Consider the following 18862-nt stretch of genomic DNA (forward strand, 5'->3'; position numbering starts at 1 on the left):
TGCAGAAGTATCAGAGGTTGGCAATGCATTTCTTCGAATAGTCCAGAAGGACAATATATGAGTAAAGTAGTCTGGTCCCCAAAAAGTACTTCTTGAAGTCTTGTAAGCTAAATCATGATACGGTCGCACTGGTGTCAACAAGGAATGTCGACTTGACCAACTTGAACAATAATCTTCAGTGGTGAAAGATGGCTGGAGCGTTCATCAATGTTTAGAATTGTAAATGTGTTTGTTACAGCAATATCTTGTACTTCAGCTACATTGTGTTGAGATGTGCCGACATTTGATGAGCAGCATACACCTCGTTAGGGACCTTGTTTCCCGCAGGCAGAACAAGTGCAATTGCGGGCTGGACAATTAGGAAAATTCGCGTAGTGTTGATGAAATTCGTATCTGTAGCAGACACCCGATTCAGACCGGTGTGGTCTATCCTGGCAGCTTCCTGCCGAGTTCTGTCGGGGAGGCCATCGGCCATACTTTTGTTTTGGCCGGCCATCTTGTGGACCGGGATGTAATCCTATCTTCTCAACCTGTGCGCGTGCGAAAATTCCTGCATTTCGAGTTCAGTACGCTCCTCTTCGCAATTTGAATTTTATGGCGTAAAGCAAAGGTAGAACCCAGTTGCATAAGTCGTCTTCGCACATTTTGTACGCACATTTTGTACGTGATCAGCTGAACAGCTGATCACGGACCATGGAATGGACGGAGGCGCCGAAGTTTCATTTGCTCGCCATTGTCTGTAAAGCAAAAACGTAGTCAGTAACCGATTCCCCCGGTATTTGCTTGCGCATTTTGAAATAGTCACGCTCTAGGACTTCATTGCTCGGAGCCTTGAACTAGTTCTCTAGTAGAGCAAGTGCTGCGATGTATTCATCCTGCGTGCCATCCTCCAGAGTCCCCTCTCCGCTTTCCGCCTGGTCCTGCGGATTTCGTAGTGTCCAGTAGACATCAAGGCCCTCAAATGCGAGTGCGTTAAGTAGTAGACTCTTCATGAGAGCAGGCCGGGCGATGTCTCCAGCGGCAATGTCAACGTACACTTAAAAGACATGGTGCCATTTAGCCCAAGGCATAGAAGGAGTGCCCGAAGTATGCAAGAATGGCAGAGGAGCTATCGTGGAAGTCATACTGGAACGCTGAGGCACTGTGAAGTCGCAGTCGCCAGTATGCGTTGGCGAGTAACTTGTGCCAGCAAGCCTTGGCCAAACATGCAGGGGTGGCCGCAGTAGGCCTAACGCATTTCGTGCAGCGTGTAAGTAGGGCAGTGTCCTGTAAATGCGCCCGAGAAGGTGGTAATATGCATAGAAAATCGGCGGAGGATGCCGAAAAAGTACGCAAGATGCTTATTTTTTGTTCATCTCATTGCCAGTTTGTTGTATCGCTGCTGGATGTACCATTCGACGGCGAAAATGGGTGCGTTAGCGCCGAAACGCTGTACTGAGCGTCATGCTAGGTGGAGAACAGGGAGGGGACTCTTTATTCAGAGAATGCGCGTCAGCGTGTAGAAATGGTTACCAAATATAGCTGTTGCATGGCGCTATATGACACATCCCGCGAAAGTGAAACTGACTGCAGGTCCATGACTCTGAGATCAGTATTTCTGAATTTGGGACACGATATGCCTGACACCACAAAACTGTGGTTAACCACAATCATATTCATAATGTCAATCGTTTTTGAAAATAAAAAGCAGATAAAATAAGTTTTTTAAACACTTGCCACTATGTGAGACTCCTTTTCCACCTCACAAGAGAGCCACTCGTGGCCTTCATAATTAGCTCCGGCAAGGCAATGTTGCGCATTGCAAGAGCTAAATGGAGAGGCTACAAAGCGCTCTTCGTACTTCTCGTCGGCAGGTGCAGTTAGGCCTTCAGCTAACAAAGTTGATGCTGCCGGCCATGAGCATTGGATCAGATACCATGTGCAGGCAGCACCACTGTTCTGCTCAGTACAAATGAAGGCACATCTTCGTTTTAGGTTAGGAAAGACCACAAGAAAAAAGTACTGCATTTGAACATTAATTTAAAGACGATTATTAGCGTAAACCAGTAAAAGGCCACAAGATCACCATCATGTGCATCTTCATTTTTTTATTACATGAGGGACCGGAAGTTATTTTTAGTCAGAGTAAAAATAGTATAAATCCACGTACTATAGCAAGAAAAATAGGGTTCAATTTTGACCATACAACAGACTATCTTTCTATCAGTGGGGCAATCTCAATTCGTGTTCTAAACGGTTGTCAATCACTAACATTTTTTCATGACTCCAGTTTCTTTTGTCAGCCATGGAGAGATTTTTAAAGCTTTTTCCAAGTCAGGGAAGCGAGCGCTCGTGGGGAGGTGAGCGCTCGTTGCGTTCATGTCTACGCTGTAACTGAAACCACGAGGCGAGCGCTCGTGGTTTCAGTTACGGCGTAGATATTGCTAGTGCGAATTTAGGCAGTCTCCGACGAATCTGAGAGGGAGTGTGTGGATGATGGTAGTAGCACAGACAGGGTAGACGACTTTAATTCTTCAGACTTCAGTACATACGGTGACAGTACTTGAAACCTTAGCAGGTATCCGCCAGCAAGTTCCTCTCTCCCCTTTTGGGCGTTGTATTGCTGCTGCATGTTGATGTAAACATATCCAGTGCATACCAATGGTCACCGCTCTTATCTGCAAGGTGTCAATTTCGTTGGGGCAGGGACATTTTACACAAGCTGCAGAAAGAGTGGATTTTTCTCGGCCAAGACGACGAGGAGTAACACCTCGAACTAGGGCTCCAAATTGCCGCGTGGGGGGCTTCATGTTTTGCACCACAGAAATTCTCAGAGATACATGCAAATACAAATAAGTACATGTAGATGCACATTTTCAAAGAACCAATGCAGAGTAATAGGGACAGAATTAGAGGAGGTCACTGATGAGCAGATGCACAAGTTCATCAGACTTCTCATGTAAAGGGGAATCATCCAAGTCTTGCACCTGCATTGCAATTGGAGTCAACGACACATTTCCAGGCTCTTTCACTGTCAGTGATGCCATGGAACAGGTTCAAGGCATTGTTTGCCTTCTTGAGTCTTCTCTACTGTAATGCATGAATGATTCATCTGTGCTATTTTTTTCAACCTCGTCAGAACCTTCTTATAGATAAGAAAATGGTGAAATCAAACAGTCAGTCTTATATTCCACAGTACATGAAGACAAAGTGGTCAAACGAGGATGAAAATTATGGGTTTTGGCAGATTTGGTAACTGGGTACACTGTTCATATCAACGTATATACAAAAAAGCATCTCGAAGTCCACAGTACCAACCACAAAAACTGAAAAATACCAGGACTGCTATGAGGAAAGAAAAAATGTGCAAAAAAAAATGCATTGTGTGAAACATATGCAGGCAAACTTTATTTCACAGTGCCGAGAAACTACTTTGCAAAGTGGCGTGATTGGCACTAGTGAGTTAGTGAGTGAAATAACTTTATCGGGTCCACAACACATGCGAGTCTACTCAGCGTCACCTGGCTAGGCCCACTCGGGGACTGTCAGATTTTGCGTGGGCCTTGCATGGGCCCTCTGGACAGCCAGGATTTGAGAGGTGAGGTCCTGGGCCTTAATCACCTTGTTCATTTCCTCTTCTTCAAAAGGGGGACCAGCAAAGACACAGCCCCACAGGACATGCTCGAAGTCCGCATAACAGCCACACAAGGGGCAATCTTGGCTTGAGAATCGTTCAGTGTATATTGTGTGCAGTGCCACGGGGCTCAGGTAGGTTCTTGTCTGGAGCAGTTAGAGTAACAGCTTAGGCCCTGCACAGCGAGGAGTGTGGTAGGGGCAGCACTCTTCTCGAGAGATAATGGTGTTTGCACATACGAGATATGCAGAGAGGCTCAGATCGCCCAGGAGATGAGGCGTTACCCAGCACACGGTCAGTCAAACCTTGTGCAGTCAAATGCGCCTCCTCGTTCAGATTGATCGAAGCACCCTCAATTGGTCCAAGGTGTGCAGAAAACCAGACCAATGAGTGATTTTTGAGGTCTTGAGCTTCTTTAAGGATTAGCAGGTCCTGGAGAGCTACCATACCCATTTGAAATGCCTTGATAGCAGCCTTGGAGTCTGAATAGATTGTGTCATGTACACCGTCAATTAATGCAAGAGCAATGGCAACCTGCTCTGCAATGCTGGAGCTAGAAGTGCGGATGGTAGCACAGCTGATTACTTCACAATCACAACCAACAAGTACTGACGAAAATGCTTCTTTTTGAGCGTACGAAGCCGCTTCAACGAAACAGGCCCGTTCCTTGTCCAGGCGGGCACAGGCGAGTAGAGCTTTACCCCTTGCTCGTCTTCGTGCTGCGTTGTAGGTTCGATGCATATTGCGTGGCATCCAATGTATGAAAATCTTGGACCTTACTTCATTAGGCAGCTTCACAGCATCAAGACTGAGGACCGCAGGGTTGCGTCCCAGCATGCCGAGTATGACCCTATCCCCAGGGGTGCCGGACAGTCTGACAAACTGTGAAAACTCTTCGGCCTCAGCAATATCTTCTAATGTGGTGTGGATTCCCAGCTTCAGGAGGTCTTCCGTGTGCGTTTTGACGAGAATGCCACGGGCCAGCTTGAAAACTCTTGTGATTAGGGCATTGATCTTGTTGCGCTCCGATACGAGCCAGTTAGCATAGCTGCCGTATAAGCAACGTGACATAGCACAAAGTTACTAGTGCTTATATTTTTGCATATACGTAACTTTTCTAATTGAAGAGCTTGTATTTGCAGTATTCTATTAGGGCCTTGTTTACAAGTTTAAACTGTGCAGAGTAGCATTGATGCTTCTATGAATTGTTTTTCTGCTATATCTTTTTTTGGTTTGGTAATTTTATGATGATATTCAAAGTAAAACCGTAAGATTAATACTGTTAGAAACAATTTTTTTTCTCCATCATTTGACACCCTAAACTTAGTCATCAACCAATTTCTGTGGCAGATATAAGATATTTTCTGGACTACCCAAAACCAAGTGTTAAGATTTGAACTAAGATGTAAGATGAGGCAGGAATGAGAATAACATGATCTCTACACAAATAATAAGTAAAATCTCATAATAAGAGACACTCAAGGCACCAGAGAAATATGCCTCTTGTAACCAGTAATCCTAGATAGATTAAAACCACTACAGTCGAACCCACATATAGCAGCCCCACTTAAAACAAACTTTCGCTTAAAGCAAACAATCTCCGCGTGACCGTGAAAATATACACTGTTTCAACGGCACAAAATCACACTTACAACGAACGTCTCCGAGCGCCGCCAATTGGTTACAGCGAACAGAGTTGGCGCTCTGCCCGGGAAACCATGTTCGACCACCGATCAGGCATCGGCGAGGTGCCCACAGATTTTTATTGTTATACGCCAACTTTGCCTTCGCACCCCTCTAGTTGCCGCTCTCCCCGACTACTTTTTGTTACACACCTCTTTGTCCTTTGTCCCCCCCCCCCACTCTCAGCATGCAGGTTCGCCAGACAAGGTCCGTGTTTTCACACTGCCACCGATCTTTCGAAGACCTGTCTCCCCTCAGTTTTTGATCACTGGTACTGTCGTTGGCATCGCCAGCATAGAGTGACCAGACCATTTGCCGACATCATCGGTCACCGACTGTACCCGATCGTCTGCGTCTTGTCTTATCGTATCGTTCTAGTGCACGAGCGTACGCTACCCCACCGACACTGATAATTCGGGATTCATTTCGAGTTTAGGACCTGTTCTCGCTCACTTCGCACTCGGCTCAGCATGCCCTCTGCACGCGTGCGGAAGCGTAAAAACGGCCAAGCATAACGAATCGCGAAATTCTGAAGTCGGTGAAGCCACACAAACTCGCTGGCGCAACAAAACGATTCTTTGACCACGGCCACCGATCCAGGCGGCTGTGTTTTGACTTCTGCGTGCACAGGCACTCTTTCAAGTTTTTCTATGCGCGAGTTGTGCACTTCACAGGACCTTTCAAGCAAGCTACCCGACCTGCCTCTTTCCCGCATGTTTTTCGTTTTCAAGGAAGCCTTCCTGCCGTATCCTCCCCTCTCTTCGCCCTATCGCACCTCCTTGCCCTTCTCTCGCAAATATGCTCTCCTCTCTTGATCACAACTCCTTCGACCGTCTCCAGCGCTCCGCGACGCCAGCCACGCTGGCTCAAATTCAGAAGTTTTGTTTGCTGACTAGAAACGCACCCAGAGTTGTTCCACGCATTCTGGCATGTGTGTGGCGTGTGCGCGCCTTGCAGGATGGAGGACGGGAGGCCTTGCACGCTTTTTCCTGCCGCCCAACAAAACGTCGAAAATGGGACCGCTTGGCTTGGGCGTAATCCACATGTTAGGTGCCTTGTTGCGGAGCGCTCGCTGTTGACCACCTGGCAGCCAACTTGCCGCTTCGGGCGTCCCGGTATTCAGCTGTGGAGACGGTGAATATTTCGTGACCGGTGGTGACGGCTACATGCGTGCGAAACTGTTCTCGCGAGGCCGACTTCGTCGACGTCGGGCCCAATGCCGAGCGTGAAGCTTCCAAACAGGACCACTATGGCGGCGATTTGTAGTAGCGCGTCGTCGACTCTGACATGGGAGAGCGGGTGGGACATCTGTTGCGATTGTTTCATTACGGCCGATGATGATGTCAACACCACGGAATTGTGCACAGATTAGGACATTGTGAATGAAGCACGCGGCAAGAGCGATTTGAAGGAATCGAATTGCGAGAACGATGAAACTTTGGAGCCAGTGCCTCATGCAGCTTATGCCACGGGCCTCGGCGATGAGCACGCTGCCGTTTGAAATAAACCCGAGACTGCCCTTATCGCTTCTGCTTTTCGAAACACGTTTGTCACGAACCTTTCTTTTGGGGAAAAAAATTTTGTGTTTTCACTCTCAACTTTTTTAAAAGCTGCGTTTCATTTACTATGAACTTCGGGATACCGCGAATGGATGCCGCATCAGGCTCAGGTTCGTTATAAGCGGGCTCGACTGTATATGATTATGAGAGACTCTGTAGTAGAGGGCTACGGAAATTTCGACCACCTGACGTTCTTTAACCTGAATCCAAGTATGAGCACACGGGCCTACAGCATTTTTGCCTCTATCGAAAATGTAGCCGCCACAGCCGGGATTCGATCTAGTGACCTGCAGGTCAGCAGCCTACCTTAGCCACTAGACCCCCGAGGCGGGGCTAACCAGTAATCCTAAAAACAACTTGGAAATTGGTCTAGATTATTTTATTATATACATCAGCATCAAAGTGTTCAAACACAGGAAATCGCTATGAATTGCCTACGGATTGCCTACTCCAGTGCATTTTCGACTATATTGAAATAATGTAGTTTTCAAACAGTAATAACAGTCCCGTATAAAACGTGGTGGTTCATTTTTCTGAGAGACTCGTCAATAATTTTATATAAGCAATCAACGATAAGTCAAAATCGCAACTGAAACAGGGAGCTGCTGCATGTGGGTATATGATGACATCACGAAACCACGGCTACATGCCACTACAACTGGCCAGGGTGTAAACATAGCCTGAATGCTTCTTCTATCGCACGAAAAGCAAGCTGGAAAGTTCATCTGATTTGGAGTCAAGCTGGGCCAGCCTGTCTAAACTTACCAGTGATGAGTTCATTGATGATTTCAGCTACTATGTGAATGTGGAAGCATCACCTATGTAAACACAGAAGCAGCTGACTTGATCCGTATCGATTTCCTCATTGCTCAATTTTACTGCAAGATTTGATGTCAACGTCGACTAACACACTATGCAGCTGACAGAACCAAACTATGCTCGCGTCGTCGTTGCCTTGATGAGGAAATAGTGCGCGGCATCTATCTGCTGGGCGAGGTGGGGTAGAAAAATTAGACACGTACAGTGGCATCCATTATTAGGGTGAACACGGCTCAGAGTGGCAGTGCTCTGTGAAGCGCAAATGCAGCCGGCGTGGCTGTGCATCCAATCAAAACTACGCAAGTGGCACACGATGGTGTCAATCTTGCTGTACTACAGAGAAGCGAGACTGGCACTTGGCTACTATGAAATGATGCACTCAAGCGATGTAGCAGATGATGTAAAGCATTTTCCTGGGTCCGTGTCCAGGCCCCGCTACTCTTCAATGTGCAGCTGCGCCTGCACACTGGTGCTGTGCAGAGCGCAGCCATGCTGAGCTGTGTTTACCCTAACAGTGGATGGCACTGTACATTACATACACAGGGTGGCCTGCATATACAGTCGAATCTCGATAATTCAAACTCGAAGGGGCCCGATAATTTGTTCGAATTAAAAGAAGTTCGAATTAATGAAAGCTAAATAAACGGAGGGCTCTTCATGCAGTGGTGCATGTGCATTGAGCTAACACATGAGGGGGAAGTTTTAGAAGACACATTTATTCACAAATCACAGGACATCCACTATTAATTGAAGTAATTGGTGATGCGCATCTGCGCACGTTTGCCTTGCAGGGAGTCAATCAATTTCGCACGCAGCTTGCAAAGCATTTCTACTTCGGCTTCAGCATTCTGCTGGTAAGAGATGTTGCGCGCGGAAATGTCCGGCACTGACACTTTCTAAAGACGATGGCAACGACGACTGCGTAGCGGAGCCTCCCGCTCTCCGCTACCCACGCGACGAGAAAGGAGGAGCTTCTCCACGCGGAGAGAAGCAGATCCGCATTTGAGAAAAAACCAACACTCCACAGCAGTTTTTTTTTGTTTTTTTTCACACGCGTCGTTGAAAGGACAAGGGTACCTGGCAGGGACAGGAAAGGGGGAAAGTGGCACCGGCGCGTGAGGGACCCCCCTCCCCCTTCAAGGATAGTGCCTTTTTTCTTTCCTTCAACCATACATTTGTTCAACCCAGTGACAACTTTCCTTTTTTTTTTCTCTCTCTCTCCCTTCGCGCACGGCGTTGGAAGGAAAAGGGTCTTTACGTGGCAGGGATGGAAAAAAGAGAGTGTGACACGGACGCGTTGCAGATCGGCATTTGAGAGAGAGCAAACATTCCACCGCAGCCTTTTCTTTCCTTTTCAGTTCCTTCGCGCTCAGTGTTGAGGTGTCGCAGGTACCGCCGCGGGTTCAGGCGGGGTGCTGAGAGAATTTTCGGAGCACAATATGTTCGAATTAACCGTCAGAAGTGCTTGGGCGTTCAAATTACCAGGCGTTTTCCCTTATTGAAAAACACGTAGCTTTGACGGGACCTCATCGTGAGTTCGAATTAATGAGATTCGACTGTACAAACGTGATTCCAGAACGGGCTACCAATTTTAAGATTCGGTTTTAAAAAGCTAAATCACTTATGACTGTATAATTGCACACATATTATCAGGATGCCAAAGAGAACATGTTCTGATAGTTTCATCGAAATCAGTGAACATAAAAAAATCGCCCGGAATCCCCTTCAAAGGGCCAGTCAACAGGCTCAGACATTTTTTTAAAACCCCTCTAAAAAATCTTGGCAATTCGTGGAGTAGACCGCGGTGATCATGTTTTCCAAATATTAAAGCGCTGCGCTGAGCCTCAATTTCGAAAAACGATTCCCACGATCCTTTTTTACGCCCAATTAATCCTCCTTTCACACGCAGTGGAGCAAAGTTACTAATCGCCGAACGGCGACTTGATGTAGCACACATTTCATTGATTGGTCTGAACCAGTCACGACGTCGGGCTACGCCTTCCTTTCCCTGTGAGGGAGAAGGGCGGCGAGGCAATGCGAAAATTGAAAACTAGCTGAAACTGGTGTTCTAAACCCCTGTAACTTCCTTAATACAGTACGTGTTCACAAAATTTTTGTGGCAACATGTTGAAAAAGCAAAAGTGCACACATTTTGCTTTATAACAATTTTTGGACCTCGGGGTTTTTTACTGGCTCTTTAAAAAAATATTTCATGGTAGCTTGTTTTTAGTCACCGCAGAACGTACAGTTGAACTCCTTTTTAGGAGGCATGTTCCGGGCAGCAATTCTCGTTTTTTTTATATGAAATGTTTCTTATAAGCAGGGTACCTTGTATGCATTTTTCGATCAACCTGTATTTTACTGTAGGTACACTAGTGTGTCTTATACCCATTTATTTCTTACAAAAGCGTTAGACTATATTAGCTTTTTCCCCAACTTCTGGAGTTTCATTTGACTTAACAAGCTTTCCTCTTGCTCACCATACTATTTGTAGTACTCTCAAGTGTTCATCAGCCTACCTTCTCAACACTTACAGCCCCTCTGGGATGAAATCCAACTGAATGATAATTTGTCATAAAGACAGTGTGGGAATGCAATAGCGATCATGAAAGCATAATGAGAAAAAGTTCAGTGCAATTTGTAGTCACAACAATACGAGGAATGACATCCAGCTACAGAAGAGAAAAAAATCGTGCCTAGGTTATGAGGATTTCACCGGATATCGGTTTGTGTCTGGGTTTTGTCTTCTATATAGTGAACAATTTATACTCTAGGGACCTGGAAATATGCTCAATAACCTAATGTTTCTTGTAACCATGTTTCTATCATGCGATGATCTTAACATGGCAAACATAGGAAAACCAACCAAACTTAACAGAGTGTGTCTTGTAACTATGCTAGTTGTAATGTAATTTTACTGCATCACTTTCAGATACAAAGTCATGCTGTATAGAAAAAACACAAGATTTATGAAAATTCAGTAGACTGCTGAACATTTGTGATAATTTTTCTTGATTCAGCTGAACTCTCAACATTATGGAAGAAAACTTTAGGCAAGTGATAAGGGCTGCCCGTACCACTGTGTACAAAGTAAATGAACGACGGGAACTTTGAGAGTTCATTTATTTGTATGATGCCATCTTAATGAAAACCAATAAATAACAAAGACAAGGAAGGTATGTGAAACTTTAGGAGACTGTTGTCACAAACTGTTGTGCTTGTATAACAAAAAATGACATAAAGACCCCCTTCATAACTCTTGTAAGTTACCCAACCTCAACTTTATAGCCAACATTAAAAAAAATTGTACTGTTTTTAGTCTATTGTAGTTTTGTGATATAGATGTACACAAAGTAAAAAGAACAAAGAGACAACTTGCCAAGGGCAGGAACCGAGCCTGCAACAAGGTTGTAAGTTCGGTCCCTGCTAAAGGACTAAATGGCCTTTAACTCTAATGTAATACACCCAAACCTCATTATAGCAAAGTTGCATCTTACACAAAAATTTGTTATATCCAAAAATTCATTATAAAGGTATATTCCTAGCACTATATTGCAAAACTACTCTTTATTTACTTCATTATAACCTATATTTCGTTAATACAAGTTTGTAATATTAAGGTTTTTCAGTACAAAACTTTTTTTTAATGACAAGTGTTTTTTCTGAGTGCCTTCTATTTCTACTTTTTATTTTATGCACTGTATAATGACACCAAGCAATTTTTATTGAAAAAAAAATGAAAAAGACTGGTTCTTTTTTTTTTTGCATGCATACAATGATAACTGAAAAACAGCAGTATGTACAACAGAGCAAGACATAGGTAGTCCATCAATGCTAAACAAACCAAACATTGAAACTGGAATACTGGTGCCCCTAGATGCAGTGACAACTGTTGGACAGTTATGCCACAAAATTCCCAAACAAGAGACATTACCTATGCTGCGAAGTGCATGACACAGCTCCAGGGTGAATGTTGCAAGTGGAACATCTTCATTGACAGCCAACGCTGCAATGGTGGTGAAATTGGAGCCCGTCGGCCGGGAGATCATGGACGCAGCTGAAACAAACAAGTGATGCACAAAGGTGTATAGAAGGAGCCGAAAGTGTGAATGTCCAACACATGTAATAGCGTACCATGTACGGTCTACTGAGCACTGAATCGGTGTATAAATGCAGTGAATGCTGAGTAGAAATTGCCAAACTACTTTTTACTGCTCTGACCAAGAGACGTGCTTTTATTAATGAAATAACATTTTAAAAAGTGCTCATTAAAAATTCGAACTGGGACCCTGGCATTCAAGAGCTCGAAAAAGTGGGGCCTTTCAGGGGACTTTATTGCAAGAGCAATTACAAACGCAGATGTGCTGGTGGAAGGAATCACGAAAAGGCTCTTCTGAATAAAGATTCATGGATAAAGTATACTGAAGGAAAAGTGTCAACGCGTTCCCACTGTTCACATGCTCTTCTGTGGACATTGATTGATATGTGGGGTTTAACGTCCCAAAACCACCATACGATTATGAGAGACGCCGTAGTGGAGGGCTCCGGAAATTTCGACCACCTGGGGTTCTTTAACGTGCACCCAAATCTGAGCACACCAGCCTACAACATTTCCGCCTCCATCGGAAATGCAGCCGCCACAGCCGGGATTTGAACCCGCGACCTGCGGGTCAGCAGCCGAGTACCTTAGCCACTAGACAACCGCGGCGGGGCGCTCTTCTGTGGACATGAAGCACTGAAAAAACGACAGAGATATCCCAAAAAAGACATGACAGACATTCTAGCGGCATGCGTGCAGTTATTAGCAAAAATTGCAATGAGTATCTACAATGCAAATCTTTAAATGAGCTATCAGCAATGTTTCTGAAACGGATGACATCTGCCCATAAATAGTCGCCAAACTTACAGGCTACTAATAGGCCTAGATGTCACGAGCTCCTGCAGAGAGCACATTTTACCATTGAGCTGCCTTGTACAACAGAAGCTGCATCGGCACCGAGCGTACCATCGTAGACTATTGGGACGCACGCGTGATGGCAGTTTACTTAGCAGAATAATTCCAGGTACAGGTTGCTACTTTGGCGGCCCTGAGAACAAGCTGCACATGCTTTGATGCACCAGCATGTTTACTGCTAGTGATAGATGCCTACAAATCTGAAAAATTGACACAGTTTAGTGCAATTTCTGCTGATATTATCAGGATGGTATTGTAAATCTGATTTGGCGCACTTTGCCGCAGTTGGCACAGGAGTGGAATTACTGAGAAATGTTATCCTCATGCCTGATGTCCCCCTTAAATAGATGTCTGTTCTTAAGCCAGTCATTCTCTATTTTTCGATAAAACAATTTCAAGCTTGAAATACATGGAATATTTTTTCAATCAATCAATCAAAGAGCTTTATTTTCACCAAAAACAAAAACATTTGCGGTGAAAAAAGGTGGCCGGTGTCAGTTATATGCATTCCGAGTAAACAAAGAATAAGAAATCCCACAACGTGGCACAGTGGTGTAGCCAGAGGGGGAAAGGGGGAGTATTGCAAGATTCCACCCCCCTTAATTTTAAAAGAGTGCCTGAACCCCTCCCCCCCCCCTCCCCCGAAAATTTTTGGCTATGCCCTCTATGTGGCCCAATTAACAACTTGTCAAATATGGTAGTGCCTTCAGCAAAGTGATCCTCTGCAGCAATACGTAGCCCAATACAGTTGAATAAGCGATAGTTGTCCACTGAGAAAGTGTAGAAAAGTGCCCATTGCATTTCATACTGGTTAAAGTAACAGGCAGCGTGAACAAGTCTATGTGCACAACTGTAGATGTTGTGGCTAAAGGGGATATACATATCGCACCAAATGATGTCTAAGTTGTTGCCTATACGTTGCCTGCATGCCAATCACTCTAACTGACAGTCAGAGTGAGATGAGTTCTGCTGTCCTTAATAGGGAGCCAAAGCTCAAGTTTGCGGAGCGACGACAACGCCGCACCTGACCCTGGCGATAAGCTTCAAAACTGTTGAGGAGAGACGCGGGAGAGGTCGCAGGCAACTACGTGTGTTTCGCCAAAATGTGAGCGCATGCGACACGCGCGCAATGCGTTCTGCAGTCGGTGCGGGAACTTGGGCACCATGCCGTCAGCTCGGCACGCTAAAACGAGACGCTCACTGTGTGAAGTTGCCTATCCGCAATGAAAGAAGCGGCCCCACGAAAGGGTCGGTAAGGTCAGAAGTATTGTTGTGTTGTGGGCTGCCACAGCAATGCAGACAACACCAAGGGACGCTGTCCACGTGTAAAGCTGTACGAGTTTCCCAGCAAGTCAGAGCTGGCGAACACAGCCGCGTTCGAGAGAAATAGAGCAAGCATAACACGAGAGCTGAAAAAAAAGAAAACAAAAAACGAGGCGAGCGCTTCAACTTGACTTGTTGTGGTTAAACTTCAGCTTGCTGCTTCGCAGTGACATTAACGGGTCATGCGCCCACCGCAAGGACATGACTAACTTCTCAGACATTTTAATGCCATGACGGTATAACTTTAGTTTTTACTTTTTTAAGCATGCCGCAAACGTTTCCACATGACAGTAGACGGCCGCTACTGCTACATACCACATCAAAACAACAATTATATGGTTTCCATAAACGTTAACACGGCACATCAATACTGCGCGGCTTCATGTCAGCAGAATGAGACTTATCTCGAGCCATACGACATACACGGTATTATCACGGAGGACTCGAGAAATATATTTCACAGTGACTCGGGCGTCCTAGTCTTCTGTCATCTGTTCAAAATTATAAACTTGACTACTGAGCTTTACCCTTTGTTAGATTCGCTTCTTGGAAGTGCTAGTCTGGCTGAGAGATTTTTATGAAGCTGCACTGCAGGTAGTACATTGGGAAGTGATTAAAACGCAGCGCGCACTCTCTGCACGAGCACATAAACAAGCGGCAGCGCATTGGAGGGAAGGAAAAATGCGCGCTATACATTCCCGGTTTTTACTTTTCTTCCAAAGATGGCGCTGCGTGTTCAGAGTCGCAGCGCCACCATGCATTGCTTTGGCTTCCTATACTCTCTAACACAATAGAGTTTCTTTTTTAAGCCTGCTGCATTTTGTCCATTTTAGAGCTTTTTTTTTTTCTTGGAATATGACCAATGAAATTATCTAAGATTGATACTTTTTCATAAAATTAATAACACCTTTCCGACACTTGCACAAGAGTTTTAGCAAAGTCTATCACAGCTATCAAGCTTGTTCTCAAGCTGCTTCTGACAGGACACACACCACCATCCACTGCTGCGTGCAATCGGCCTCTATATTACATTGAAAAGAACCAGATGATACTACCTTAAACATTCATGCCACGGTGGAAATGACGGTCACTGCTAAACATGATACTTAGCAGTCAGTACTGTGACCAAGCTGTCCTTTGCAGTCCCACCTAACACATTTTTTAACCAAAACTTTCTCCGAAAAAAGAAAGCTTCACGAGATACATTTTGAAACCAGTGCAACAACACGACGACGAAGAAAGAAACGTCAAGACTGGCACTGACCCATTCTTTTTTCATCCTCTTGTTGTTGCACTATTTTATTTATTTATTTACACATACTACAGCGATAATTGCACTATGGCAGGAGTGGGTATACAAAGATACAGAAATATAACAAAAAAACAATAAGAATAAAGCAAACAAGTAACATAATAATGTTGTTCGAGCATTAGTGCAAAAATATCAGAACATGGAAAAAAGAAACAAAGCAATACCTTTTGCAAACAGATCAGCGTATTTCACACGTATGAGTTATGTATTTCGGCAAGAAAACTCTGCGATGGACATGAACGAAGGGAACCAGGCAATGAATTCTAGTATTCAATAGAACGGTGAAAAAAACAATTTGAACGTTCGAGCGTAGTAAGGCCTCAAATTTATATTGCGATAGCTCCTCGGCGTTGACTGTGGGGCTAAGTTTATGTATTCCCTATTATTTGAAAGTTTAACTGTGGAGAAAACGATGCTTAGCAAGAATTTTAATGACTCTATTTGGTGATGCCAATACAGTGGAGTAAATTGCAATGAAGATAGAATAGAAGAGGGTGAGCAATCATGGTCGTAACGATGGCACATAAAAATCTTACCGCCTTTTTCTGAACTGCTTCCAGTTCTTGAATCTTGCACTGCTTATAAGTATTCTAGACAATGGATGCTTAATCAAGTATAAGACGAATTAGCAATTTATATAAGAGAACCTTTGTGTGGGCATTTAGACATAGTGCGACATAGATAGCCTAGTTTTTTCAATGCTTTGTAATATATAATTATAATGTCGATGTGCTTGAACCATGGCATATTGTGTGTAAAAATAACAGCAAGATACTTGTATTTAAAAACCCTACATACAGTACAGTCATCAAAAGATGAATACCAACCAACAAGCCCAAAATCTCTGTTCTCCTAAACTTCATGGAATAACTAGTATAAAAACATGTGTTTTACTTTTTGTGCTTGGGGACGGATACTATCTCAAAACTGATCCTAGCCTCAGGGTGGTTATCATTATGAACACCCTCGCTTAAATGATTTTGCTTTCCCAATTGCACATCACAGGAAAAGTAAAACACCACTCTCTTTATGCATACCGGAACGCTTTTAAAATATCTCATGGCAGCACATGGTATAAACAGCCAATTGCTGCACACTCACTCACAAAGGCAAGACTCTGATAGTGCCATGGCAATACTCCTTGGTACATTCAGATTTTTTCTAGATGCTCAGTCCTGCTAATTAAAAAAAAATGACATTTCCAAGTTCATAAAAATGGTTCTCTAGCTTGCTGCCAATGAAAACTCACCTTTCACAGTGTCACCTTTTTGCAAGCTACCCAGAAGCCGGTGGCCAAGAAAATGAATGAGTCGAGTTACCACCTGTGACATACCATGTAATGTCAAGTTCAATGCGTAAGTAGTGAATCAAATGAGCATAATGCAACTTTTATTTTTGTTCACTATATTAACCATATATGAAAACATCATATTAAAAATGCAATGTAAATTTTTTTTTACAACAACCTCCTGAACAAATATGCTTGGGAGCTAGGTCCGCCTTTTTAAAAGTAAATTAGCTATAACAAAACGCAACGTATGTTTGAGATGAAATGCAGCCCTAACCTCAAAAAAGGTGTAGATCAGTGGGAAAATGACAGTACAGCTGAGTTATTGAGCTAAGGTCCAAGAAAGTACAAAGAGAGAGTGGCATGTTTCTTCAACTGCATATTCAGCATTAAATTCAGCATTCAGTTTAAAAGCACAGCGCCATAGAATAAAATACTGTAAAATTCCAGAGCACCATGAATAATTTAATGCAAAAAGCTTTTTTAAACATGCAGTGTCAGTTTTCTTTACTCTATTTTGATGTTGCAGTAGCACACTGTGACGTTTTGATGCTCCCTCGTGCTTGTTCAACCCTCTCTTATACTTGTACTCATTGAGAAAACCAATGCTGCAGCATAGAAGATGACTGAAAAGGCCACAGTGAACATTAAAATGCTGCAATGTCCCCCTAACTGAGTCACAACACTAAGATTAGGGTGACCACCTTCCTACTAGTGAATGGCGAGACACGCCATGATGCAAAATTAGCTACAGCTTGTTTTTTTAGCTGTTGGTGAGAAGTTTTCTCTTGCAATATTTTGCCATCTCTGAAATGGAAGTGCAGTAACTGATAAAAAGTTGAAGTTCAAGCACACATCTGTGCAAGCAAAACTATTTTATACATCACTGTATTATTCTTTGACACAGAACAAAGTGATTAATAGGAACAAAAATATCAGCAACTCAAAAAATTATCGCAAAACAGCTGTGCCTTAGTCTCTACACATTACTGATTAAGAGCCTGCAGAGTACTTGATGCTGCATTTTTTACTTTCTTGAAGTTATATTTCTATAGCTGGCACTAAAAGCCACCATGAGCTGAGTGGTTAGCCGACTTTTTATGGAAGCTTGGAGTGCTTGCAGCTAACACGTTGTCAAACAGGGTGGCCCGATGCAGCTAGATTCGAGATGCTGCCAAACAATTATATTCAGGGTGATATGATGAACATCTTTGAAGATTTTCTATCTCTGACGAGATGTGGCACAAAAGCCCTCAATGCACTTCTCCTAAACTACCTTATGATTAAATGAGTTCCAGGACGGATGATCACCATACCCAAGATATACTACTGTGTAAACCCAAAAAACTTATTGGCAACTGCTTGTAGAAAGGCTGATATTGTTACGCGGAAAATAACAATAGTCAGTCTACAGCCTCAGCGCAGCTGACCGACAACGTCCACTTCTTCACTCTCAGTCTGAGGCACCTTTCTTAATATGTCCCACTATGCCCTGTTTCAGTCAGCTTAAATCACGTAACACGACCCCCGGCGGCAAAAGGGCCGACCCGGCGAGTTTACGGGGCCACAGCAGGAGCAGTGTGGTAACGCTTGGGCCTTGATACGTGGACAATGTCCCTTGACAGCAGAGCAGAAGAGGTTGATGGATTATCAGGGACAATTTCATATGTAGTGTTGGTCACTCGTCTAAGCACGCGGTATGGGCCCGTGAAACGAGAGAGAAGTTTTTCTGAAAGGCCTGCATGTCGCGTAGGGGACCAAGGAAGAACGAGAGAACCTGTTGGAAAGTGTTCGTCGCGATGCCGCTCGTCGTAACGATGCTTCTGCGAGTCTTAGGACGCCATTAATCTGCTGCGGGCAAGCTGATGAGCTTAGTCAGCTCGGGTAATAGCGTCGCGTGCATATTCAGAAGTACACTGCGCAGCGGCTGGCAGAAAGGTATCCAACGGCAATGTTGATTCGCGTCCAAACAGAAGGTAAAATGGCGAGTACCCAGCAGTGTCATGCTGGGAGGAATTGTATGCGAACGTCACGTAGGGTAGTGCAAGGTCCCAATCACGATGGTCGGCCGAGACGTATTTCAATAGCATGTCTGTCAGGGTGCGGTTTAAACGTTCTGTAAGCCCGTTTGTCTGGGGGATGGTGCGATGTCGTGAGCTTATGTTGGGTGGAGCAGGAACGCAGGATATCGTCAACCACTTTCGAAAGGAACGTACAGCCTCGGTCTGTCAGCAGTTGACGAGGGGCTCCATGCACTAAAATGAGATCGCGTAGTAGAAAATCAGCGACGTCTGTAGCACAGCTTGTTGGC

At 44.3% G+C, this 18862-nt stretch overlaps 1 protein-coding gene across 4 annotated transcripts in view; it reads right to left on the reverse strand.

Annotated features, from left to right (window-relative positions):
• Window positions 1–18862, reverse strand: part of sws (patatin like phospholipase domain containing sws) — a 275614-nt gene that overhangs the window by 143196 nt on the left and 113556 nt on the right. For all 4 annotated transcript variants that reach the window (XM_037414017.2, XM_075879135.1, XM_075879134.1 and 1 more), the window contains exons 19-20: window positions 16513–16585; window positions 11609–11731 (exon numbers count right to left, since the gene is read on the reverse strand). In XM_037414017.2, coding sequence (XP_037269914.1) covers window positions 11609–11731; window positions 16513–16585 — 196 coding nt within the window. The remainder of the gene's footprint in view (window positions 1–11608; window positions 11732–16512; window positions 16586–18862) is intronic.

This window comes from Rhipicephalus microplus, chromosome X (genome assembly GCF_043290135.1).
Source record: "Rhipicephalus microplus isolate Deutch F79 chromosome X, USDA_Rmic, whole genome shotgun sequence".
Classification (NCBI taxonomy): Eukaryota; Metazoa; Arthropoda; class Arachnida; order Ixodida; family Ixodidae; genus Rhipicephalus; species Rhipicephalus microplus.